General features: G+C 38.4%; 1 protein-coding gene across 18 annotated transcripts in view; it reads left to right on the top strand.

Moving 5' to 3' along the window:
• The window catches only part of DLGAP2 (DLG associated protein 2), a 475,732-nt gene that overhangs the window by 151,782 nt on the left and 298,092 nt on the right, over positions 1-25,858 (top strand). The window contains exon 1 of one of the 18 annotated variants that reach the window (XM_063330361.1): positions 8,185-8,347. The exons of the other annotated variants lie outside the window; for them this stretch is intronic. Coding sequence (XP_063186431.1) covers positions 8,290-8,347 — 58 coding nt within the window. The 5' untranslated portion in view covers positions 8,185-8,289. Of the gene's footprint in view, positions 1-8,184; positions 8,348-25,858 lie in introns of those variants that run through there. 18 annotated transcript variants of the gene reach the window in all.

The following is a 25,858-nucleotide window of genomic DNA, read 5'->3' as shown; positions in this document are numbered from 1 at the left end:
TGGGTCTGTATGCATCTGTGGGGACAGAAGATCCGGCAGAGATCTTTGATCTCACTGTTCCTAGAACCAAGATAAGTAAAATTCATCTGTGATCCCTCTGCAATGTGTATAACATAGCCCTGGGGCCAAACAACGTGTTAGGATCACTGGTCCTTGCTATGTAGACCTGAACCATTTAGGTCTGGGGATAGGTTTGCCTCTTAGCTGAACTGCTGCGAGTCTACGGAAGGGTCTTTTCTGGTTTGTCCAGCGTGCAAGCCATCTTCATACCTGCATGTAAGCATGACACATTAAGTCATTACTGGGAACTCAATGTGTATTACTAATGTCAAAATCACACTGAAGTTCCATCACTGCATGGTGCAGATATGTGCTTTTGATGCAATAGATCTAATATCAAAGAACGCACCTATCAACTGTGATAAAATAAAACATTTAGTCAGAGTGTTTGGATAGCCTCCTATAAAGTATCATACTTAGTAAAAATAAGTGTCAAGCATGCTTCACGGATAATAAAGACTTTATTGGGTAAGCTATAGCTAATTTTCTCCTGAGATATGTCAACACCATTCCATCTAATTTAATCTGGAATTGCAGTAATATATGATCGTGGTGTACACATCGGCAACTGTGTATCAGGTGGTGTGGTGTGCTCTTCTTTTCTGAGTCTTGTTTCTTAGTGTCCCTTTAGTCTTATTTATAAGTAGCACAACTCGTGAAAAATGCTAATCATTTCCCTTTCTTATAGCCTTGTTTGTGAAATGGATAAGGGGTACAGGAATGGGGAAAAGAGACTTCAAATTATTGTAGTCTTTCCTCATTTTACATCAGTGTCTGTAAGTAATCAGGAGGCATAAAGTTGTGATCACAGTGAATGATGTGAAGCAAGAATATTTGAGATCACACAGCTCTTTGTCTTTTCCTTTAGATGTAACAAGTTTAAGAGATTCTCTAAAGGAGCAGCACTGCATTATGTCCTTCAGAAAAACATGCTTTTGTTAGTATCTCTTATTCCTTGAGTAAATTTTACTTGCCTGAGAAATGGCCTTAACATCAGTAAGACTGACTATGTGGGCAAAAATGGCCCATGTAAGCAAAGGTGTAGGATGATATCAGTGACTGTCTGAAGCCCAAAAGTCAGTTACAAGGTCATTGCGTTAGTCCTCATAAGAGCAAAAATAAGTCCAAGGGTTTATTTCTTACCCTCCTTAGAAAAAATAAGCGATGTTAACTATTCTTCATCATCTTCTGCATCTCTTTTAGAATATTTTTCTTTTGCATGCATGTTTATCAATTTTACCTTTTTCTGGAGACCCTATGCAGGCAGCAATGTGTCTGTGATCCTGTCTGTGAAAGATAAGTGACTGTAAGCAAGTTCACTGCTTTCAGCTCTGGTGCGCAAATTGTCGAACCTGTAGTATAAACGGGTGACTATCCATTCATACTGCTCTGAATTCCTGTCTTTCCACAAATGCTAAAAAGCACAGCTGGACGCAAATGAGCCATAATCACTCTTACTCTCATTTTTCTGTTTTGTATCAATTTTGGCATTTGACTGGAAGATGCCATGCTTTATTAATTAAAGGATTGTCTCTGTTCTTAGATGTATACCAATGCAGGTCTGTAGAGAGCTAGAGAATCAGTCTGCATCCTCTGGCAGAGCTCTGTTGCTTCTATATTTATTATGATGATCAGAACTGACAAAAAAAGATGCATAATACTTAGTCTCCAGTAAGTCCTCTGGATATTTTTTCCTAACATGGGTACTCTGTACAGAACGTGGTTATGTGTGACATGCACACCAAAAACCCCCCAAATAACTCTTTTCACTTTAACTTAACCCTTTTCTTTCCTTCCCACTCACTGGTACATCTTTTTAGAGCCCTTAATTCTTGTTTGCAGCTGGGAAGTCTCATAGTTTTCATCCAATTCCTTAATCCTCATCTTCCTGACAAAGCAGCCTTAAAGCGACTAGTTGCTGTGGAAGGGTTAGACCTCACCACGGCATCGTGGCACACAATGCCACCAGGAAAAGGCCCGATTATTCTGAAGGACCTTTTCTCTTTTGGTGTCTGACAGGCACTCTCTTAATGCAGCCCTCAGAGAGGCTCCTAAAACTGTGGTGACCTCCAGCCAAAAGTTAACGGCAGTTGTCAACTTCAGTTTGCTTGCAGAGCACAAGCGGGAATGTGTAATCCTCGTCTCTACCCCAGGCGATGGAGGCAGCGTGACCATCTTTCTGCTCTTTTCTGGAAATGGAGCAGAAATGGCTTGGTGGGGAAACTGCTAACTGATAATTTCCCCAGCAGTTTTGTTTCAGTAGAAAGGGAGATAGAATTATCTCCAGCACTTCTCCACAGATAAGGAATATCTTTAGGAGAGGAGCTGAGGGTGCTGAGGTTGGTTCAGCTGGCAGGCTGTCCTTGAGGCTGGAGTAGCTAGGTCTGGGCAGAAAATCAGGGAACAGCAACCCAGCTTGTGAAGCTACCAGCTGGCACAGGTTTCTTGGTCACGTATGAAAAAAACCCCTCTGCTTATAGCCGCAGGCCTGGCATAAGGAGATGAGCCTTTTTTAGTCCATCCTGTGTGTGGGTTCAACTTCTTAAAAATAGTCGCTGCAGCTGCACACTGTGAGTCTCTGTTCATCTGAAGTAGGAGGGATGCTGAGCAGGTTTAGAACGTAGTGTCTTATTGAAGCAACCTCTCCCCGCTGCCTTTAACAGTGCCTGGGGACATCTTTAAAGGTGCCTGGGGACACCTTTTGCACAGGCCAGGCCAGGGTTCTGCATATGGGGCAATTCATATGAATGCGTAAAGCACTGTGTCTAAAGCAAGTGTGAAAATGGTAGCAAGAATTGCCAGCACATTGAATAGAGCTTTCAATTATTCATTGAGAGGCTACTTATATTCCTCTTTGGCGTTATACTTAGAAGTGTAACCATGCATTTTCTACAGATTTTATGGATTAGAAAATCATAGGATTAGCCAGTCCGTAAATTAATCCTAATGTATGTTAAGTAACTCATCTAAAAAACGGATGCTTCCTATATGGGAAATGAATAATTAATTTTGTTTTCCTGGTTAAAAAAAATCCCTCAGGTGCTTTTCTGTTTCCTGCTGAAGCTGAATTTTTTTAGTCCTCTGACAATGTCTTACACCCTCCAATATGTCTTGTTTCTATGGAGACACCAATGAACTGCAGCTTGCATTCTTCTGCATATCACAATACAAGGTTGCTTCAGAATTTTCCCAGTGCTTCACTCTCTTCTCTTTTAATTAGAAATTAATCAATAGGTTCAGTAGTCTGGTCTCATACACTCACATATATATGCACAGACACAGATGATCCCTGTGACTGTGAACCAGCCTATAAACACAATGTATGCTTTCAAAGTTTGATTTTAAAGAACAGCACATTTTATCTTGAGGCTTATAAGACCATAATTCGGAGCTGTAGTGGATGGCAGTGTGGGAAGATGGATATCTTGTATGCAGTAGATGAGATGGGAGGATTTTATGATACTTCATGCTTTTTAATAATAGGAAGGACATGTGGAGTTCTGACGTGGCCTTAAAGCAGATTGTTGGGATCTTTGAATTTTATTCTCTTTATATTATCCGAGTTATTGTTTGGTCCCATTGTCTAGCCCCCCTCATAACTATTATGTGAAATTTCCCCCCTTATCCCTCCCACCCCGAATGGTGAATTATTGCATGACGGTTCTATAGATCTAATTCTCTAGGCGATGTTCTTCCTCCCATGAGTGCTCAAGGCTTCCTCTTCAGGACAGAGGAAAGTAAACACTTGTGTGGCAAAACACAGCATGTTTGCAAAGAGAATAAGAAAGAAACTATGTAAATTACTTTTTTTCTTTTTTTTTTAGTTAAAAATGTACTATGAAGTGAACAGTATTTTTAATTATCAAGAATCAGTGAGACTGAAATGACGCCAGACTGGAAGTTGTATGCTACTGTTAGTGAGCCCTTTGAATTCAATAACAAGCCTTTTCTTACTGCAAGGTGGTCTGAATTATTTTTCCCCAGTCAGATTCAACAGGTAAAATAGCACCAGGCTATGCTGGTGCCTTGAGCCTTTTTTGTTGTTAGCTCATATTATACTGAAATAAATTTCCAGTAACAATTCAAAATAAGATTCGCAGAGGCCTCATAACTGATAAACGTTTACGTAAGCCACCTGCTGATGGCAACAGATTACATCTAATGCTCAGTTTATGTACTCATGTGCTGAGATGTATGCTGAGCAACTTTTTTCTCATTTTTTCTTTGTGCTACACAGCTCTCTGTCTCCTCCCACTGTCTCATACATTGATTGTGGTCTTCTCTAGACAAAGAGTATATTTTTGTCTTCCATTTTTTTTCAACTTCTTATGGACTTCTGAAGTTGAATTGTAGTTCTTACATGCTACGGCAACTAGTAAAACCAAAGAGTTTTGATGATGCACTGCTGACTAGTATTCCTAGCCAATATTTTTGTATATAAGCTTATACATGCATACATACAGATATATGTGTATTTTTGCCTTTTGTTACCCTTTCTGTTGTCAAACTGAAAAGCAAAAAATTTAATTAAGCCTTTTTCAGATGAGAGTTCAGAAAGACTGCTTTGTTTGAACTCTATGAACATTTATTGCGCTCTGAATTTATTTTAACTGTTGGGTATTTTTGATAACAGACAGAAAGCGAGGTTTAACCTCTAAACGGACTAGAGCATTATTGCTTTCGCAAGGATAATTGTAGCTATGCAAGCTAGCACATAATGGTTAAATATATCCTTGCTTTTGACGGAAGCTAGTGGAGTTGGAACAGAGATGAACATAGCTTATTAAATATAGCTCTTTTGAAGACTGCTCTATAATTACTGTGATTTTTCTTTGTATCATTGTGATCATAGGCTGATGAAAACAATGAATCGTGTGCTTTCAAGAGGCCAAGAACTATTCAGCCATAGAAAGAGATCATACCTAGAGTAACAGCCCTGTTAGTTTTCTTTGAGTAGTCTATGTAAATAACACACCATAAAGGTTAAATAGGTCCTTTCACCAAAGCGCCTTCTTCCACTGATGAGTTAAAAACTTAAGAGAATGCTCCAAGGAGGACCAAGAACACTTCATTCCATGAAATCTCATACATATCCATGAGCAAATCTTTTGATACTCTTTTTAACTGAGACTAGTTTTTAATGTATAAAAAGGGATCTGCTGAATTTTTTTGCATGTCTGGAAATGTTTTCCTAGATGAAAACCTCAGAACGAAATGACCTATATACCCAAAATGTTTTGAGTACAAAAATGCCCAGTTGTCCTTTGCTGTCAGCTCTGACACTCCACAGATCCAAAATAGATCTGGGGACCTGGAAACAAATATTTTCCATCTTTTCTAACCCATGAGAGATTTCCAAGCTTTTTGGCACTGAAAGGAGAACAAATAGCAAGGGTGTGTTCTTGTGTTCTAGTTTATTTCCTTTCTCCCCAGGTCTGTGTTGATGTGACTGGGAAGGCAGCAGACCCCGACGTAGCTGCTCTGTGTCAGAAGTAGTGAACTTCAGCTTTTCAGCAAAGACCTTGGCCAGTGCTAAAGTCCATTGTTTTCAGGAGTGCCCTTGCTTGTGAAGCTTTGCCCCTTGTGTATTTCTTGATAATTAATGTTTTGGAGGCCAGAATTTTGGCACACAAAATTTTAGCTGCTTGTGTCTACTTAGTAATGAAGAATAATAATTCCATTTCCCTGTTTTTAGATTTCATGAGGCAATTTAGGTGCATCAAAACCAAGCAGTATTAATTTCAGACTTTCACTATAAAGAAAATGTGCTTGAGAACAATCGGTAATTTCAAAGACAAAGTTAGGGTTTAAGGTTTGTTGATATTCACTGTTGTGCTTGTAGAGCTGGAAGGAAGATAGGGATGGGCATGTCTGAGATCAGGGCTGGGTACGCTGCCTTCTCAAGCAACCACTCGACAACTCCTTCCGTGAACCAAGCCAGCTTTGTATTAAAGACATTAGTTTCGTTGCCTTGGCTACATGTACTGGAAGACTTATCTGAAGCCTCACGTTCCTGATGGTTGTTATATACCTTCTCATTTCTAGCCTAATTTATTCTCAGTCTGTTTGCAGGTCACCAGTAACTATTAAGTAAAATAGGTCTTTTCCTTCTCTGTGTTTATCTGTTTTTGATGTTTAACAGACAGACACCTCTCGTGCTTGCCTTAGTTATGCTGGAAATGTATTTGGAACTGTTTGTGTCTGTTTTACATTCATATATATTCACACTATGTGTGTCTATTTAAATAAATAATATTATCTTCTATTTAATATTATTTGATTGTTATCATGTACTCTTCTGCAGTTTAAGCAACTTAATTGTTTTATCAATTGCATGGAGGTAATTTAAATATCTCAAATCTGTAAGGGTAAACTATGGTATGGAACAGTGAGTATGAAGAGGTAAATAGAAAGGAGAACTAAAATAAATAGTTTAAAACAAATTGTGAAGCAAATCCAAACTTTCCTGTAGGTTTGGTTTAAACAAGAACACATACATAAGCAGTCAGCTTTTCTATGCCAAGGTTTCCAAGCAGCTTTCTGATAATGCCACAATTAAACGTCAGTCAATTCTACAAACAATAACTTATTGAAACGAATTAAAAGGAGTGATTTTGACAGATGGGCTTTTAGGCGCTGCAGAAGACCTGGCTGATGACATTCCGCATGTCCAATATACTACCATAGTGATTGGCCTCTGTTTCAGCCTTATTTAACAGTTTCATTAATAGTATTAAAGAAAGCAAGTGAACAGCATGTTAATGAAGTCAGCAGATGATGTAAACAGCAGGAAACAGAAAATAGAAGATACTTGGAGATTAGAAACATGAGCAAAAGGAGTTATTAATGTATCATATTCAGATTGAGAAAAAAAAGAAAAGCTAATTCATTTGGGATAAATTAGTTCAAAACTGTTTTTATATGTCCAATACATATTAAGCATACAGAAATATACATACTAAATTACACTAAAACATTTGTTTTCTGGTTGAGAAAGGTCCGGTTTGTGATCAGTGTAATAGCTAAAAGGGCAATACTGTCTTTGGAAGAATGTGTAGACAGATTGTGTAAAAGAGCAGACAAGTAATTGCTGAGTGTTACACAAATAGGTGGGTTGTAGGAGCAATTTGCTGTTGTTCAAGCAACAGCAAATAAAAATCAGTGGTTCAGTAGACTGATTTAAGAGGAAATACTGAAATGTAATGACCAAGCAAGGAAGGAATGGAGAGGAAGACTACTATAATCTGCACGCCTGAAATAACTGTAAGCATTTAGTGAAAATACAACTTATTTAGCATTACCAAAAACTTGATACCATATCAGGAAAATGTTCTTTATTAGGTGAAAGCAACCTCTTACCATATTATGTCAAGAATTAACAAATAAATACATAGAGGCTGTAAAGCACAACCTAGCGTCAATTAATGGAAACCTAAAATAGGCTGTAGGCTGCCGCTCACTGGCGTATGGAAATGCCAAGTCTCTTCAACACCCCTCAGTGTGAGCGTGCGTTGCGCAGTGCCTAAATTGTTAGATGTAACCTATTCTTTTTTTTTTTTCTTCCCCAACAATATCCAAATTATAGGAGAGGAGACTTCCCAAGTGCTCCATTCAGCAAGCCCAATCCCACACAAGCTTTAAAACATTTCCCCTTCCCCGGTGTGGTGACATGCACGCTGCAGGCAGACTGACAACTACCTCCTCCAGTTAGAACATATAATCATCAATACCCTTCTGAGCTCATTGAAAATGTGACTAATGCGAGCCTCAGCTCATACATTGTCAAATCCCACTTGGTGAGTCTTGTTCCTGTTCCAGCTGGAGATGGGCCCACGCTGGAATTTGGGAATCTAGTTTTCACGTTCCAAAACTGAACAAAGAGGCTCGGACTCATTTCTAGCCTTAGTCTCCTAAACTGCAGTCATGTCTGTAAGTAAAATTGCTGAAACACTAGTTGACTGGGAAAAATAAATGAGTGATGATTTTAAGAGAGATGCTGTGGCTACTCAGTGCAGTAGCTTCCAGCTTTTTGGTGCTGTTCCCAGAAATGCTTCAACCATGGTGAGGAGCTCAATTCTCTAATTAAAAAAAAAAATTGTATCAAATATTTTTCAGCTTTACACTCTCAAATTAAAGCTTAAAAACCTCCAAGGAAGGAAAGGAGGCCAGATTGGAGGGGGAGGAGGTGAGAGGAAGGAAGCGGGTGGAGAAAACCACTATATTCCCAAGATGCAAGGAAAGTTGAAAATTAGAAGAAAAAATATATTAAATCAGTGTAAACTAAGAGGTAAGTTTAAGGCATTTTTTTACATTGAATGTATGTTTTGTTGGGGTACTTTTAGCAGTAAAATTCTGTATACTTTAAAAACATTTAAAATAAATTAAAGTGAGGTAATTGCTTTTTTTTCAGTTTCTTCTGCTATAAACTTGATTTTTATTAAGACCTGTCAAAGGATGTGTTGTGCTGGGATTTTGCTACTTTTCTGCTGTTGCTGGTTAAAACTGTCTATTACCTCACCAATGACCTACATGAAGCGAAGAAGCATCCCATGGCAGCAGACAGGGTGTTTTGTTGTAGAGCTCAGCTGCGAAAGTTAATTGTTTATGGAGATTTAATGGGCATCGTGCTCCTACTTACCTACCTCACTGTAATTCAGTAGCGTATTGGTGTAGCTTAGGAAAGAGCCTCTGAAGTAATAGATTTTGGTATAGTTGGGAAGGTAGTTGACCTGTGTTCTTAACTTGAGGTCAGAGCGGTGTCTTACGTTGTTTATTGGTGTTGTTGCTGTTATTGCTACTTGGTGTGCTGCGTATACAAGGGTTGTATAAGTTAAGGTTTGATCAGAGACCACATGCCAGCAGCTGAATAGTAAAGTCTGGTGCACTTAAAAGCTCATTTGTTACTGGGATGTTTGTTGCTACGCTGCCAGGAGCCTGCCAGAGATGCAATGGAATAAAAATATTGCTGATTAATATGACTGTGCTTGTGTTGTAACACCATGTGATACTAAAGACTTTGCCACAGATGAGTTTCGAAAGGAAGGGAACAGAAATCTGGAAAAAGTAGAGGGAGGTGTAAGAGGGTTCTGCATAGCTGTATCAGCTGGGCAGAGCAGGGAGGCAGAGGTGTTCCTGCAGCCCTCGGTGCTTACTGCATATATAGACCAGGTTATTTGCAGCATGTTTATCTTTGAAGGTTGGGAACAGGGTAGGGCAAGTGTGTGGCAGCTGCCGTGGTGGGAGAGACCAGAGCTCTCAGTAGCTGATGGTGAACAACAGCACAGGAGAGGGGATTTGTAGGGAGTGCTGCCGCCTTCCTCTCTGATCCTTATCCAGCTTCTGCTGCGTCTGCTCCTCTCAGGCTGGAGGTCATACTGTGTTTAAAAGCTTCTGATGTCTCAATTGTTCATGAATTTATCCAGTCTTGGTTTTTAACCTGCTTACAATATTGATTTGAAAAACATGTTATGGAAATGGGTTCTGTAAATTAATCACATTGTCTTTGTTTTAAGCCTCCTGTTTGAGGATTTTACGGATTGCCTCAACTGTTTTTACTGTGAAAAGTGAAATACTGTATCTCACAGAGGTGCTTATCATTGCCACCTTAAGCTGTCTAATTATAGGCTGAAAAGTTGTGGTCTGCTTAGATTACCCTCTGTTGGTCTGGTCATCCTTGTCCTTCTCTGTACGTTTTCTAGCTATGCTATATTTCTTCAGTGATTCACATGAAAATGTTAGCGGTTTGCTGCCTTCTGAAGACACGTATGTCTAATGACTGTCTCCCCTTGCTTGCTCTCACCATTTAGCCTTCCGTAACTTTTCTAAATATTTTTTTCAGAATTGAACTGAATGCTTAAATATTTCTAAGATAGCAGTTACATAAATATATGCATGGCAGCTGTGCACTTCAAGATGAATATATTATGGATGAAGAGCTTGAAATCCACAGTATTTGTACTATTTTTATTCAGGCACATCCTGAGAATTTAGTATCAAATGGCCTAATTCTGCTCTAACTGACACTTAGGCCAGAGAGTTAAACCAGAAACTCTTACCAGACTCCATAGGATGAGGACTGGTCCTGCTTGCTATAGAGAACAGAGCACTTTCAGAAATATTCTGTATTGTGCATGAAACTAGATGTTAAGAAGCGCAATCTTTTATCTTTCATAGAGAGGGAACGTGGGAGAGAGGTAACCGCAATTGTTCAGCGGATGTGATTGTAGGACTGAGGAGAGCTAGAAGATGGCGATGGCTGAGCAGCAAGAGCTGTGAGGAGCAGGCAGGGAGAGCTGGCTGGCAGCTGAAGAGCGAGGGGAGTGAGAAGAGAGCCCCGCAGGCAGGCAGGCAGGCAGGCAGGCAGTAGCTGCAGCTGTGAACGTCTGAGGGTAGCTGGGGTGCCACTGTATTAGTCAGACACTTTGATGTCAGAATTTCTTTAGACATCCAACAGGCCCTGGACACCTATGAAGGTGAATGGGAATTGGGCATCCCAAGGCACACGTGCGATTTTCAGCCTTGAGGTGACTCAACGGAAGTAAAGGGCAAGGTAGAAATTATGCTTAAGGACAGACTAGACAGCTGATTACTCTATCAGTCTTTATTTTGTTCTGTACAGATTAATGGAAAGCATTTTCCTCAGACATTTGGGAACCATGACCTATATTTTAAACAGTCTTAAATAAATAATTAATATGGCTATTTAATCACAACTCTGTCACCAGACAAAATTATCCAACCAAGGAATTAATCATAATGATATTCTTCCTGGTACCAGTTCTTGTTCTCTCCTTTCTGTGGTCGTTTTGAACAGTAAGTTGATACAGTTTAGTGTACGACTAAAAGAAAAAAAAAGTTTAAAGGAAGTTCTGTATAGAAATATAGTCAACTACCTGTTTGGGGCATTTTCTTAAAGTCAGATGCCTTCGCTCATTGCTAATGCAACAGAATAGAAGTAGGAGCACAATGCAGGTTGCTGAAAACTCCATGTGTAAAAAATGAACCATTTACCTGGAAAGTAACAGCAGCCCATACAAGTCAATGTGTTAGTATTAATATATCATTTACCAGGTGTGTTGCATCAGCTTCACTTCACAACGGATGTAAGACGTAGAGCGCCATGAAGAAATTCAGGCTGGCATTAATAAAGCTATGCATGACAGCACTTCAGGAAGAAAAGCTGCCTCATATACTGCTTATTTGAAGTTTATCCAAACGTGCAAACAGAGTGAATCTAGGCAACTAATAGCAAACTGGAGGAACAGACAACAAATGGACTCTTCTATCATGTGTCACTATGAGCCATGCTGTGTCCTCTGACTGCCCTCTCTAGACAGGCAATACCTCTCTGACTTACCCGGGGCAAGTCTCAGTAATGCTTCAACACTTTGTTCACTACGGCGTTCACCCAGCTGCAGCTGGATCAGATTGAATGGAAACAAAATGTTGTCAGCAATTTAAGGACTCTGACATGAGTTTTGCCAACAGTTCTGCTGGTAACTGGAAATACTAAAGGCTTTCTCACCACACGATATCTATCTTTGCCAAATTCTGTCCCATTCCCTTCTCCAGGTTATGCCAGCAGTGCACCTTCTCCCTCTTACTATGCGTGACCTGTCCCTCGTACTAAGCATCCCTAGATACCTAATTTTTTACTTTCCACACAGTCTGTATTTCTCCATGGTCACTAAGGTTAGGAAATAGATAAATGTGCACAATGGTGGAGGAAAGGACTGAAGGCAAATCCTTTACCTTTTAGCAGGTGATGTAGACTGGCAAAGGACGGCTCCAGTATTTGCTCCCTACCTCTGCCATGCAGAAGGTATAGTAGATATCACTTCACCCAAGGTACAAGGGTTTAAATGCTGAGTAGATTGGAGAAAGCAAAGCATAATTTCTTGCTGCCTTCTTCCTTCTGAGGTGCTTCAGCCAAAAAAAAGGAAAGATCCTTTATCCTTCACAATCATTTATATCCTTGTGGGGAATGCATCCCTCTCCTGAGGCTGCCCTTCCCCTTTCCCCGGTAGTGCCTTTCTGGTCTAGGACACTGTGTGAGTGCGAGTCTGTAGTCACAGCAGCTGTGAGGAACCTGCAAAGTTCCCAATGTGAACTTTATCCCGCTTGCTTTTCATCACTGCTGTGAAAACAGACAGAAATAAAACCAAGTACCTTTAACGTGTTCATTTTTGTTTTCGAAGATATTATTTAAATATTACTGTATAACAGAATTTGTCAGAACTGTCCAGTCTTCAGTAGATTATTTTTTTCTTGTCCTGGCATATTCAGAGGCACTGTTCAATACAAATCTCACATGGGTCCCTGTTCTGGCAGTGCTCGGGCACAACATGTTCCACTGTTGGGTCTCCTTTTCTTCCTGGCTATATGACTTTTTCTTTTTACTTGAAAGAGTGGAAAGTTGGAGTAGAAGGGGAAGCAAGAAGTACTGAAAACTGTTTACTACCTCTTAGAAGGCTACTAATAATTTTTTTTTTACAGAATAAATGTTTCTGAAGAAACAAAGGAAGAAGCCTTAGCACAAAATTTGAGATGAGCTTTGCCAAATTCCTCAGCAGATGAAATAACAAGAGTTTTAAATAATAGCTTTCATGTATCCAAGAAGGGTTAAACATTTAGATGTACACTGACTTCCAGATTTTGGGGAAGTGTGCTGTTATTTTATGTGTTCTGGACACTCTAACTCAGCTATTGATATTAAATGACTAATGACAAACATCTATCCTGACTTTTATGGCCATTCAAGATGTATGGAAAGGGAGTCTTCCTCACACCCAGCGCTCTCGAGAGCGCTCATGAGCTCTACATGAGCAGGAAAGTGCTTGGCACTGTAAGCTGAACTGATGGGCAAGGAAGGGATGGATCTGAAAGAGGTTCTGCTTCTTAATTCTCTTCTGACATTTGTGCTCGGATATGTATAGAAGAAGGAATCTACTCTTGGTTTGAATCAGTGAAGCAGTATTGGTTGCCTGGAATAAGGAAGGAGCTGACTTTTGGAATAGTTCCTTCCCCTTCAGTGTGGCTAAGCATGCCCAGGTAGGCCAGAAGAAACCACAGACTGTCCTAAACTGTGTAGTGAAGCAGGAGAGAAATATCTTGATGTAAAACAGCTTACGCACTGTTATTTTAGGCTTCTATAAATGCAATAATAAAGCAGTACTGAAATACCTTTCTGACCACACAGTGACCTCTAAACTCTATGTACAAAACTGGGTTATTTCAAATACTGGCCAATTACCTTGCTCCAGAGAGGCCTTCAGTAAGAGAAGGATTAGCCAAGAAAAGAAGGTAGGCTGAGTCTTCAGTTAATAACCATCTTTAAAAGAAAATAGGTAGTGGATATAAGCTTGCTATATTACCACCTTTATTTAAAGAAATTGCCTAGACTGGGGGAGTTTTTTTTCCATGCCAGCATTTGCCCCAGAAAGCTGCCTTGTGAATGCAACAATAGCAGCAACTTTGTCACAGAGTGAAGTCTAAGAGTATCAGGCAAGAAATACTGTACTGGCCTCCAGTGTCAAAGGTGTCTTTTTGCTCCTAGCTGTTTGATTCTCTTCTGGGGACACAATCATGATTTGAGCTTTTATGCTGGGAGTTCATGTTCAGCAGATGCTTTAAAGTGGAATTATTTCATAAAGTCACAGAAACAGTTGAGTTTGGTTGGCATGCCTGGAGATTTTCCAGTCAAAGCCCACTTGCTCGAAGCAGCGTTCCTGAGTGGGTTGCCACGACACTGTCTATGTCAGTCAGGTTTTGTGTATATCCACAACCTCTTTGGGCAACATACACCAGTGTTTGACCAGCCTCACAGTGAAGAAGTTTTTTTCTAATTTTTAAGTAGAATTTTTATCAATAGTCTCTAAAAAAAAAAAAAAGAGCAGACTTGAATCAGTAGAAGGTAGATGTGAGGAAAAATCTGAACTTGATAATTTGCTTACCTCTGTGCCTTTGCGAAGAGAGGTGAAATAAATCCTTCACTTTCAAAGAAGTGCTCTCTGGACAAGTTCAATAGGTCCAGGTCGCTCAATTGAATTCAGTGCCATTCTAAACCAACTAATTTACAAGACTGAATATCAGGTACTGTGTAACTTTGGACTGCAGCAGTATTTCTCCTTTGTTTCAAAATAATTTAGGATTGTCCCGATAGCTTTGTTAGAGTAGTAGCAGTTGTTACTATCCCCATGCTTTGGTCAGTAATATATCCTGCAGCAAGAAGGTTAAGTGCTCATTGTCCCTTGGAAGTAAGTATGGAAGATGAAGAACTAGAGGAAAAACCTTCAGGTGTGGTTTATGACTTGGGAAGTTATCCCCATCGTGATCCAGGCTGATACTTAGAGCAAAGCATGAAGGCAACCACAGTGCATTATTTACACAATATTAATGCCTATATATGAGTGAAGATTTTGGCTGTCCTCTGGTACCCATTCATAATGAATGTTTTACTGGGGAAGTCTATTCAGAATCACATTTATTATTCTCAACAATAACCTCTTTCTCCATCTATTATGAAAAACAGCCAACAGTTTTTATTACTGTAACTCACATGCTCAGGTCATTCTACAGGGCTATATATAGTGCAAAGGATAAAAATCCAGCATGTTTTCTTTCATTGCTGTGAGCATTTTAGCAGCTGCCAGTGTTTTCATCAGAGTACTACTGAATACTTCACATGTGGATAGCTTGCAACCACTATATCATAATCCGTTAATCTGTGAGTATAAAAGTGCATATATCAGTGGGTTTGATTGCTGTCTATAAGAAACTCCTTTATTTAATGGATTAATAATTTCTTATTATTTGAAGAAGAGTTTAAAATAATCCCATGCTCACACAATGGGGTGAAGATAGAGAATAGTTAATATTTATTCCAGGTAACTATCAGAGCTTTGCTTAAGGTGGCAGAGATAATAACTAGTTTCTGTTGTCTCCCTTCACTGTCTGTGAGAGTGGTTTGCCTCTATCTCTCCCCGGTGGCTGTAGAGGAAGGGAATATTTCCAGCTTCCATTTTATGTTATGCTCAAGGTTAGTGGGAAATAATTGAAATTTTGTACAAAACCAAGATTCTTAATAACTGCATTAACAGAAATGTCACTCTGCAAAACTTTCTGAGTAGAGAGGTGAAAATGAGTTGTGCCATTTTAACTACAAAAAAATCTGTTCATATGGTTGTAATTCCATGGAATGTTAACACTTTCCTGGTCTCAGGTGTAAGGAAAGTTAGTGTTTTGCTTTGTTTGACAGCAATTCAGAGTGGCAAAGATATGTAAGGCTATTATTAGGCAGAGATCTCTGGAAACGAAAATGATTTAAAGTTTTAAGATTTATCTGTTGTTGCAATACCACTGCTACGACAAATGATAAAATTTATTTTTCTCAGATAACTAATAATACTTTATAAAGCAAGTAAGAGAAGATGAGGCACTCTTCTTCTACAAGTATTGTTTTAGCTTCATTTTTAGGGCTTGGAGTCTTTTTTGATCTTGAATTTATCTCTTTCACTACACTGCACAAGTTATTCTTCATAATTGTGTTCATCCTGTTTTCCTGAACATAATTTTTCTGTCACAGTGCTACTGCCAGTGAGTATAATAGAAGTCCTTTTCATGTATGTCTTTGTTTGACTGATAAATTATTTGGAGAATATAAATGAGATCACAAGGAATTTTTTTTTATATTTTTGTGTATTTATCTTTGCAGGTGTACATGTATTAATGTCAGATGTGTTCTGACTCATTCACACCCATTCTGAAAAGCTTGTTTCCTGATTCAAATCTATATTGATATATATCAATGCTGCAAAATGGCAGCAAAATGTATTTTGAGCTGTTTTACAAAGCCAAGCATCTAAAATGATTGAATTGGATCAAATTATCAGAAATTAATTCTGTGAATGCATCTACTAAAATATAACTTTGAATTGCATGTTTTTGTATGAGAAGACGTTTTTGTGAGCCTGTCTGTCATACGGAATCTCTGAGCAACAGTTTATGGTGGCTACGTCCTATAAGCTATTGCATACTCATATGGAAGCACTGACTCCAACTACGAATGCAATTAAATACAAGAGGCATGGTAGTTTAATGTTCCCTTGTCAACATAAATGCTAAGCCCCATGCTGAAGACCCGAGGGCATGATGGCAAGTATTGGCATATCATACTAAGGCTTGTTTCTACAAACTATAATTTCTCTTGTTCATTCCGGGATAACTTGCGTCTTAGTGAAATTTTTGAACTTTGGTAAAGCAGATGAGTTAAGAGGATAAACTAAAAATAAGACCATATTCCTTTCCTGTTTTTCTAAGGAGTATCTTTACATGTTTTTTTAGTTATGGTTGTCACTGCTGGACAGGTCTTTTTAATTTGTTATACAGTTTAAGTCTGTAATAATAAACAACATTTTGCTTCCCCCGCCCCCCAGTAATATCTTTAATTTTTTTCCTAAACTGCAAAGCTAATTTTCTCTCAGGTGAACATTTCCCACTGGTTTCTTTATAGGTGGACTTTTGCTAGATAAAAATGTCTGTGGAAACAAAAGAAGGGCTTATTCTAGCCGTAAAAGAATAGGAATTATCTGTGCGAGTGGGAAGCTTGAACATGTGGGGTTTTTTTTTCCCAATGCTTTTTAGCATATTTTGCTAAAAAGCAGATGCTTCAAATGTGAGATCCCAAAAACAGACATGTTTAGGCAGAAATTTAGGCAGAAACCTGAAAGAACAGTAGAAGCTGTCAAACCTAGCAAAACTGTATGAAGTATACTATTAAAGATTTTCATGCTTTCTCAACAGTTTAGGCATGTCCTTGCTGGTCTACTCTTTAGAATTTTTACTCTATATTGGTGCAAAAATGGCAGTAGAAGACCACTGGAACATAATGGTTAGTAAACACTTTTAATCCTGACATTTTTCATCTTTCCTTCCAATCTTATAAGCATTTGACTGGAACAGTTGGCATGACCAGGGTGTAACATCAAAATAACATTATTGTAAAATATTCTTTAAACCAACTCCAAATAAAGAAAATGTCTATGGTAGACATAAACCAAGTATATCCAAGAGATACCGGGTCCATTCCTCTTCAATATATTCATCAATGACCTGGATGAGGGGATAGAGTGCACCCTCAGCAAGTTTGCTGATGACACCAAGCTGGGGGGCATGGCTGACACACCGGAAGGCTGTGCCGCCATACAGAGAGACCTGGACAGGTTGGAGAGTTGGGTGGAGGGAGAGGAACCTTATGAAATTCAGCAAGGGCAAGTGTAGGGTGCTGCACCTGGGGAGGAATAACCCCATGCACCAGTACAGGTTGGGGGCTGACCTGCTGGAGAGCAGCTCTGCAGAGAGAGACCTGGGAGTCCTGGTGGACAACAGGATGACCATGAGCCAGCAATGTGCCCTTGTGGCCAAGAAGGCCAATGGCATCCTGGGGTGCATCAAGAAGTGTGTGGCCAGCAGATGGAGAGAGGTCATCCTCCCCCTCTACTCTGCCTTGGTGAGGCCGCACCTGGAGTACTGTGTCCAGTTCTGGGCTCCCCGGTTCAAGAAGGACAGGGAACTGCTGGAGAGGGTGCAGCAGAGATGATTAGGGGACTGGAACACCTCTCTTATGAAGAAAGGCTGAGGGATTTGGGTCTCTTCAGTCTGGAAAAGAGACGGCTGAGGGGGGACCTTATCAACACTTATAAATACTTAAAGGGTGGGTGTCAGGAGGATGGGGCCAGGCTCTTTTCAGTGGTGCCCGGGGACAGGACAAGAGGTAATGGGCACAAACTTAAGCATAGGAACTTCCACCTAAACATGAGGAGGAACTTCTTTCCTTTGAGGGTGGCAGAGCACTGGAACAGGCTGCCCAGAGAGGTGGTGGGGTCTCTGACTCTGGAGACATTTAAAACCCGCCTGGACGCGTTCCTGTGCAACCTGCTCTAGGTGACCCTGCTCTGGCAGGGGGGTTGGACTAGATGATCTCTGAAGGTCCCTTCCTACCCTATGGTTCTATGATTCTATGATTCTATGGTTACAAGCGTGTAGTAGAGGGCTGATTAATAGGATTGGAAGATAAAATAAGCACTTAGGTTCAATGCTTCCAGATTTTTGTAAAAACACAGACATATGGAAAGTAGGCAAAAGAATTCAGAATAAGGTTTTAAATAAAGTCAAGCCAAAGATGTATTACTGCATATGCAGTATAAGCATAGATGCTACTGGGGAAACAATTGTTTCAGCATCATGAGTTCAGTCAGTCAATGGATATTCTAGACAGTAAATCAGTGGAGTCTGTCATTATTGAGAGCTCATTATGAAACAATTTCAGAGGTTAGATTGAAAAACTTGTCATGTGAGTTTAAGTGAAGAATAACTATTAACTTTTCAATATTCATCAAAAGCGCAAAGGCTATGTTTCGGTTTTCTAATGTTTATGAATAAATGGCATTTTAATTAGCTATCATTCGTAAACAGCAGTATTCAAGCAATAATTACAAAATGTTGATGACACTTTCTGAATACTGAACTGACCCTGCAAGATTGCATATATGCATATATTTGCTCTGAAAGAATGATAGATTCATCAGTGTTGAAGGAAAGTGTTTGCTGAGAATATGAAGATAGGAGCTGACCAGTGGTGGAGCTTCAGAGATTAGAGGGACTTGATTTCGAGGGAGAAAGACCAGCTGTGAATCTCGTCATTCACAGCTCAGAGAACACTTAAACCATCTAATCTCTCTCACTACACTGCAGGAATTGTCAGCTTGCTATGTTTTCATAATGCTTTATACAGTTTATGCAAAGGCATTTAAAGGCTTTTTATTTTATATAGAGATCATTCTAAAGTACAATAAATTTCACTGCTAAGTATGGCTTCCTAATAATCTTAAATTAATCTTATCTCAGCTTCTCCAAAAGGGGGCAAACAAACGAAAAAATGAGCAAATAAAAAGTATCAGTGGAGTGGTGACCTCTTACCCCCAATTAAAAAAAAAAGGAGGCACAACTTCATTGTTGCATTTCCATATACATTATTTTCTTAGAGGCACTGGCATAAAGTTGAAAAGATTGAATCACTTTTATTCACAATAATGGTCCAGAAAAGGATGCCTTTCTTGACTAAAATTTTGGGAAATATTTACCCATATCTTTCAGTGTGGCAGAATGGCACTTTGCACACTTCCATAGGTTGGTGCTCTAGTGTTCTCATGCATCCAGTGTGGTGTCTGTGCTACTAACAGGTTTATGTTTGTCTTATGGTTTACAGTTACCAAGGCCAAAATTTTTGTGTATTAATGGCAATATGCACTTCCCAGTTTTCTAAAATTTGTTATATTCTGTGTCAGGTTTCCTTACAATAACCAATTATCTTTGACATGTAGCCTTATCAAATACTTCTTGCATACTGTCCACGTCATGCTCTTATCTATCACAGCAGCATTATCTTCAAAGAGTTCTCTCAACTTAGTTAGGCAAGACGTTCCTATTATACATTCATATTGGCTGACTCCAATGGAACTAAGCTTTGCTTAGTGCTCCCTTGCCAGTTGCAACAAAATTGTTTTCAATATGTATTAAAAAACGTTAAGCTAGCTGGTGATTATATATTTTACCCTGTCTCCTGACTTATTTGAATAGTGGGCTGTGGTCTCAAATTTTTAGTTCTTCAGGAGCTGGTTCTGCCATCACAGAATATTGACTATGAAAGCTCAGTAAATGCTTTGCTAATTGGAAAGCATTAGTAAGCCAATCACACTCATATACTTAAATGACAGAAACACAGAAGGAAAATAGCAAATTTCAGAGAGTGCAAGAGCCAAGTCTAAAATTCAGAAGAAAATTACCAGTGTTAATAATCAGAAAAATACAAGAATGTTAAAGAAAATTAACTTCATGATGCTGTAAATATCACACCTTCAAAAACAAGGTCCTGGAGGCTTGGAGAACATAAAAAAAAAAGCTGCTCTTTTTTTTTTTTTTTTCAAGTGGGAGTGTTATGTTTGTTATATTCATCATTTTTGTGCCACAGGCATAATTGTATTTTAATACTTGAATTGCATTTGTTAGTAGATTATCAACTTAAGTACTTGTTTTGGAGTGAAATGCAATATATAGATATAAAGTTAGATATATTAACTGTTTACTAATGGTGTATCATCAAGGCTGTTACTAGACTAACAAATATATAATAGTAAATTATACAGTATAAGAAAAAATAATACTAAATGGGAAGTGAAAAGAGGCTTAAAGACACAGTAAAGACAGGAATAGTCTTTCCTATCTATGTGAAGGCAGTTTATGACCAATACAGGCATTATATGGCAGAGTGAAAACGAGTAAATGGTAGAGATATCCTGTACAGCCTGGAAATGGGACCATACTTTCGCATTTATGTTCCTCTTGGAGGGAAGAAAATGATCAGAAAAAAGTGCATATTTTGTTAGGAGATAAAATAGAATATTATGCTAAAGACCTTCTCCCAAACAGCCTGAACAATCTGAAAAAAACACGTGTTTGTAAAGTTTTATTTTATTTTTTTTTAAATATTGGAGAAATATTTTCGTTCCCAATGGCAACAGGATCTATCATGATATGTGTGAATTTAATTTCAAAGAAAAGTAAGCAAGATTTTAGAAGGCTATAAATCACCCACATTATGAAGCGCTGGGAAATAATCCATCGATTATGTTGTGGGAGTACAGTTAGACACTAGAAACTTAATTAATATTTTGGTGAAAAGTGGATATTGTTGTCTTGCAGAACTTTCTCAGTAGACAAATAACCAGTTTGTCTCCTGAACTGAGAACAAAATCATTATCAGTAAGTTGAGTGCTGTAACTTTAGCAAATTATAGATCTTTTTTCCTTCCCACTTAAATCAATGGGAATTCTCATCTGCTGAAGTACAGTTAGTGTTGTGCACAGAAACAAGTTATACTTAGATTACGTAGGAAGCACAATTAAGACAAACCTAAATTAGCCACATATCCCATTTACTTGTTACTTTAGAGTTGTAGACTTATTCTGACATTATTTAAAACATAGACATGGTATTTCCAACCATGAGGTTCACTAAAATTATGCAACGTGCCTCTTTGTTAGCTTTTTTGTTGGTGAAAGAGGGTATGTGTCAATCTCTTCACAGGTAGCAAGTAATAGCATGAAAGAAAACATCCTCAAGTTGCGCCAGGGGAGGTATAGGATGGATATTAGGAAAAAATTCTTCACTGAAAGGGTTGTCAACATTGGAACAGGCTGCCCCAGGAAATGGTTGAGTCACCGTCCCTGAAGGTATTGAAAAGACGTGTAGATGTGGTGCTGAGGGACATGGTTTAGTGGTGAATTTAGCAGTGTTAGGTTTATGGTTGGACTTGGTGATCCAAGTCCAAGGTCCTTTCCAACCTAAATGATTCTATGATTCCATATACCAATAAGTTTAAGACATAAATAATTTCAGTAGAAATCTCATCAGTTGTGAAGAAGTGACATGTCACCTGAAGATTTTTCTCAGACAATTCTTTTTCTGGCATTGAGTTGACCTCTTATTGTCTTTGAGAGAGGCTGTGAAAAAGGGGTGAAAGGAAAGATAAAAAAAATATTTTTCTTTACTAAATATTTAATGAATTTGAACATATAGAAGCAAGAATTCTGAGTCAGCCATATGCTTTCAGATCCACGTTCATGTATCACCCAGACAGAGTAAAACTGTTACGACTGGATGGATCCATTTTTTCTAAAAGGTATTGAGAATCAGTTTCTGAGAGCTGCCACAGCCTTTAGAGATGTCTTTTTTCTTTTTTTTCTGTTAAAGATGCATGCTGTGTAGGCACCCAAACCATTATGTTGGTGATGACATAAAAGCAATTCATGAAGTCCAGATAATGTGAGGAAAATTGAAGCAGATTTCTTCCTTTTATTCCTCACAAGTTTGGCTTACATAAAAATATATATATTCATGCATTGTCAAAATACTTTATAGTGAAATATTTCATTTATTATAAAAATCCACCTTTTCCTTGTGTTTACCACCTGTAAAAAGAATGGAGAAGACCAGTTGATAATAATACCATCAGATCTTACCCTGTCAGGGAAAAAATGATTCTTGTTAGCGCATTATGCAGTCTCAGGAGTCATCTTCTGTGTAAATGAATGTAGTGCCCCTGAAGGCAGCCAGACTGACAGGGCTCTTTACTTGAGTCTTCCATTCAGGCTATATACAGCACAGGGAGCACCTTCGCAACTGCCCTTCCTTCGTCCTGCAGGGAAGCAATGAAAGGCAAATCCCTGTGTCCATGTTGTCTTTCACCTCCTCCGTGGATTTTTTCCAGGGCTATCATTAGAGTCTGTTTGTCAAATTATAGCTCTTTGAAACAGGAGGAAATCTAACCCGTTCTTTTTCTTGTGAAAGCTGTTTTTCTAGTGTTTTGTTTTATTAAAGTTAAGGTGTCACATAGCAGGAACTTTCATCCTTCTGAATAGAGAAAGGACTCCAAACACCAGCAGCATTGACCAGCTACTGGGGAAATTCATACTTCATGGATTTGCTTTGTTCTGGGTATGGATTTTCCAGTGCCTGAAAATTTTCAGAAAGGGAGATTCTGGTTTGGATCTATGTGCATATCATGCACTCAGGAAGCCCAGTTTCTGGCTTCACAATAAATTTATTGGGGAAACTTTAGCAACTTGTTTTTAAATATTCTTTTCTTAATAACTTTATAGAGCTCCCTTCTGCATTGTTATTATTATTGCATACATACTTATGCAGACGGAATAATTTTGCCTACCAACGGAGTTAATTTTGGAAACAGAATGGGCTTCCAGCACCTAGCTGGATAGGAACAATAATTATGCTGCTTTAATGCCATGAAAAGCATTTGTTTCTAAGGCCTAAAAAAACATCAGTATAAAGTATCTAAAAAATGGAGTGGTGATATAGCCTTCTACCATATTTTAATTCAGAAAATTTGTTTGGTTCTTATGTAAGCCTCTGTTTACTTTGTCACAGTTTATTTGGATATTAAGTTTCAAAACATTGCTTCACTTAGTAAGTAAAAAGCAAAAAATGCTGTCATGGTTTCTATTATTAGAGTTTATTTATTTACCACAGTTTCATTATTTATTTTTTGAGAGGAAGGCAGAAGTTCACCAAATTCATCAAGAACACCAAAAAGGATGTACAAGGCAGTGAAAACATTTCTATTGATACTTTCATTTATTGCTCACTTTTTCTGGGTAGCCAACCATTCGCTCCTGTAGCTGTTGACAAACTGGAAGACTATTGCTCACTTTTTCCGGGTAGCCAACCATTCATTCCTGTAGCTGTTGACAAACTGGAAGAGGCCATTTAGCTCTTCCAATAACTATTCTTTAGACCTACTGTTAGGAAAAAAATCTTTAGTATTTAAATAGCTCCATAGTTATTAACATAGGGGAAGCCTTTCAGTTAAAATCCTAATCTTGACAGTGGCTCAGGTTGTTTCGAGTTTCTTCATGGGGACATATATAATCAGGTTAAAGGGCAGCCTGCACACTCCTTGTTTTAGTCAGAGTACTTCCTTTTCTCCCTTATTTGACTTTTGTAGCAAGTCTACAATAAAACAAGCTCTTCACACAGATTGCACTGTTTAGCTATAAACTTTGTTTAGTTATATCAGCTCTTCTTACCTGCCTCTTTGGTCTCTTTCTACCTCTTTTTCCAGGAATGACAATTACTTCTTTTTCATCCTGTTCTAGCTGTGGCTTCCACCAAGTTCATCAAGAATACTGTGAAAGTTTGTATCATTAACATGAATAATGAGAAAACTTCAAAAGTTTCATCGAATAGGTACTAACTGCATGGGGAAAAACAGAAAGCGAAAACCAATAAATTGAAGACCTAATCAATTATTTTGAGTTTTCCCTGCGTGGAGTCTGAAGAATCTCCACATGTATTTAATATAACTTTTTTGGTGACTGGCAATGCCATTGTATGGATGACATCATAACAGACAGGAGAGGAAATTCCAACTTTGGAAATGAGTAGCTGTAGTCTTGCTGCAGTAGTGATGAGGAACATATAATTGCATTAGAAACTAAGAAGTTTTCTTTTTTAAGATTACGTTGATAATTTTAGAAGTAAGAAAAAGGTAAAATTAGCTGCAAATGCTGTTAGATCAGTTTTCACGCCTTTCTGTTAATTTTAATGGAATTGAATTTACTTGCTATCACTTTCAGTACCAGAGTGGATGTTCAAAATCAGACACCATTAGAAATACATTTTTGGCATAATGTATTAAATTATGAAAACATAATGGCAGCAAAAGGCAGGATAAGTGTGATTTATAGTATGAGCTGCACAGAATATTTTTTGCTAGCAAGACTTCAGTAAATATGCTGACAAGGACTGCATAGCATTTTAAGTTTTGTATGAAAATCACAGCATATTGTGAGAATGCAGCTTCAAAAATAATGCATATACAGTTTAGAAGGCATGGAATTTCCCCATGCTTTTGAAGCAAAAGCACTTCAATATGAAACTGTTCATGTATTATTCTCACTTACCTTCAAAGTTTTCTCAGGATTTCTGTTGTTCTCACCAGTCTCTATTACTCTTTTAAATTGTCCTTATGAGAACAAGCCACACACTTCAGTCATATAACATAATCAGTAGTACTTACCACACTGCAATATCCATTTTATCTAGAAGACATAGCCACCCATAAACAGTTTTGAATACCTTTGCATTGCACTCTAAACATGATTCTTCAGAAGACTTCATCCAGTCTCTAGGGCTCTGTGCAGGAACAGTGGTTTGCCATCAGGCAGTCATTTGCAGGATTCAGACCAGAAAAGGAAGCTAATTCTGGCTGAATGCAAGGGTCCTTGTGAGGATCATGACCTTGATGGTCAAGGTGTTGGCCCTTAGAAAATGAGGTCCTGAGTTTGATCCTAAATGCCATGGTCTGTGTGACACTGGACTTAGTCTCTCTATACTTTTCTCCCACCTGTAAATGGCAGTGAGAAGAATCCAGATAATATAGTTGCAGGTGCTGGGTAAGTATATAAAATAGAAAGAAAGTACCATCTGTGATTTCTAAAGGCACTTGCTGACGTGAAGAACTGCATTATTTTTGAACCTGCCATTCTGCATCACAGATTTTCACTGAAGAGTTGAAGAATTCAATAGCTGTCTGAAAGTAATCTCCCTTCAGTACAGCATTATTTAATTTTTTCTTGCTTGGTATGCTTGAAGGATTTGTAATTGTTTTAAATTACATTATACATTACTTTGACATATTCACCTATTAAAGGAGCTTTGTAAAAACTGTGGTATGGTATTACAACATAGTTTTCTTATGGTAGCTATCAATAACCACACAACTGCTTGAGGACGTTGCATTTCTCAAAAAGACAGTCCTGAAATACTCAGAAATACCTCAGGTTTTCCATTCAGAATTTTGCTAAGCTGTATCTTCTGAAGAACCATACATCCACAATTCTTTATATGTGATGCACATCATTGGTACAGAGGCTTAGAGAGTTTGTACTGAACAAGCAGAGTATGTTTTCTGTTTATAAGGTTTTGGATAAACAGGCAAAATCTTAAAGCTTTTTGCTGTCTATTGTATTGAAAGCTTATAAATTAGAGGAGAAGAGGGCATTTCACCTTATAGTTTCCCTATCTAATAAAATTTGATATATTTCATGATTTGGGAATTGAAAGATGTGGTGTAGGGGCAAAACCTTTGTTGTTAAGGTAGTGTTGGTACACTGCTATGAGGAAATCTAGACAGATTTATATTAAAAGTGGTAAGAAATATCCA

The sequence above is a fragment of the Chroicocephalus ridibundus genome, chromosome 3, assembly GCF_963924245.1.
Source record: "Chroicocephalus ridibundus chromosome 3, bChrRid1.1, whole genome shotgun sequence".
NCBI classification, from domain to species: domain Eukaryota; kingdom Metazoa; phylum Chordata; class Aves; order Charadriiformes; family Laridae; genus Chroicocephalus; species Chroicocephalus ridibundus.
Note: the sequence above shows the minus strand (reverse complement) of the source record. Positions and strands in the feature narration are given on the sequence as shown.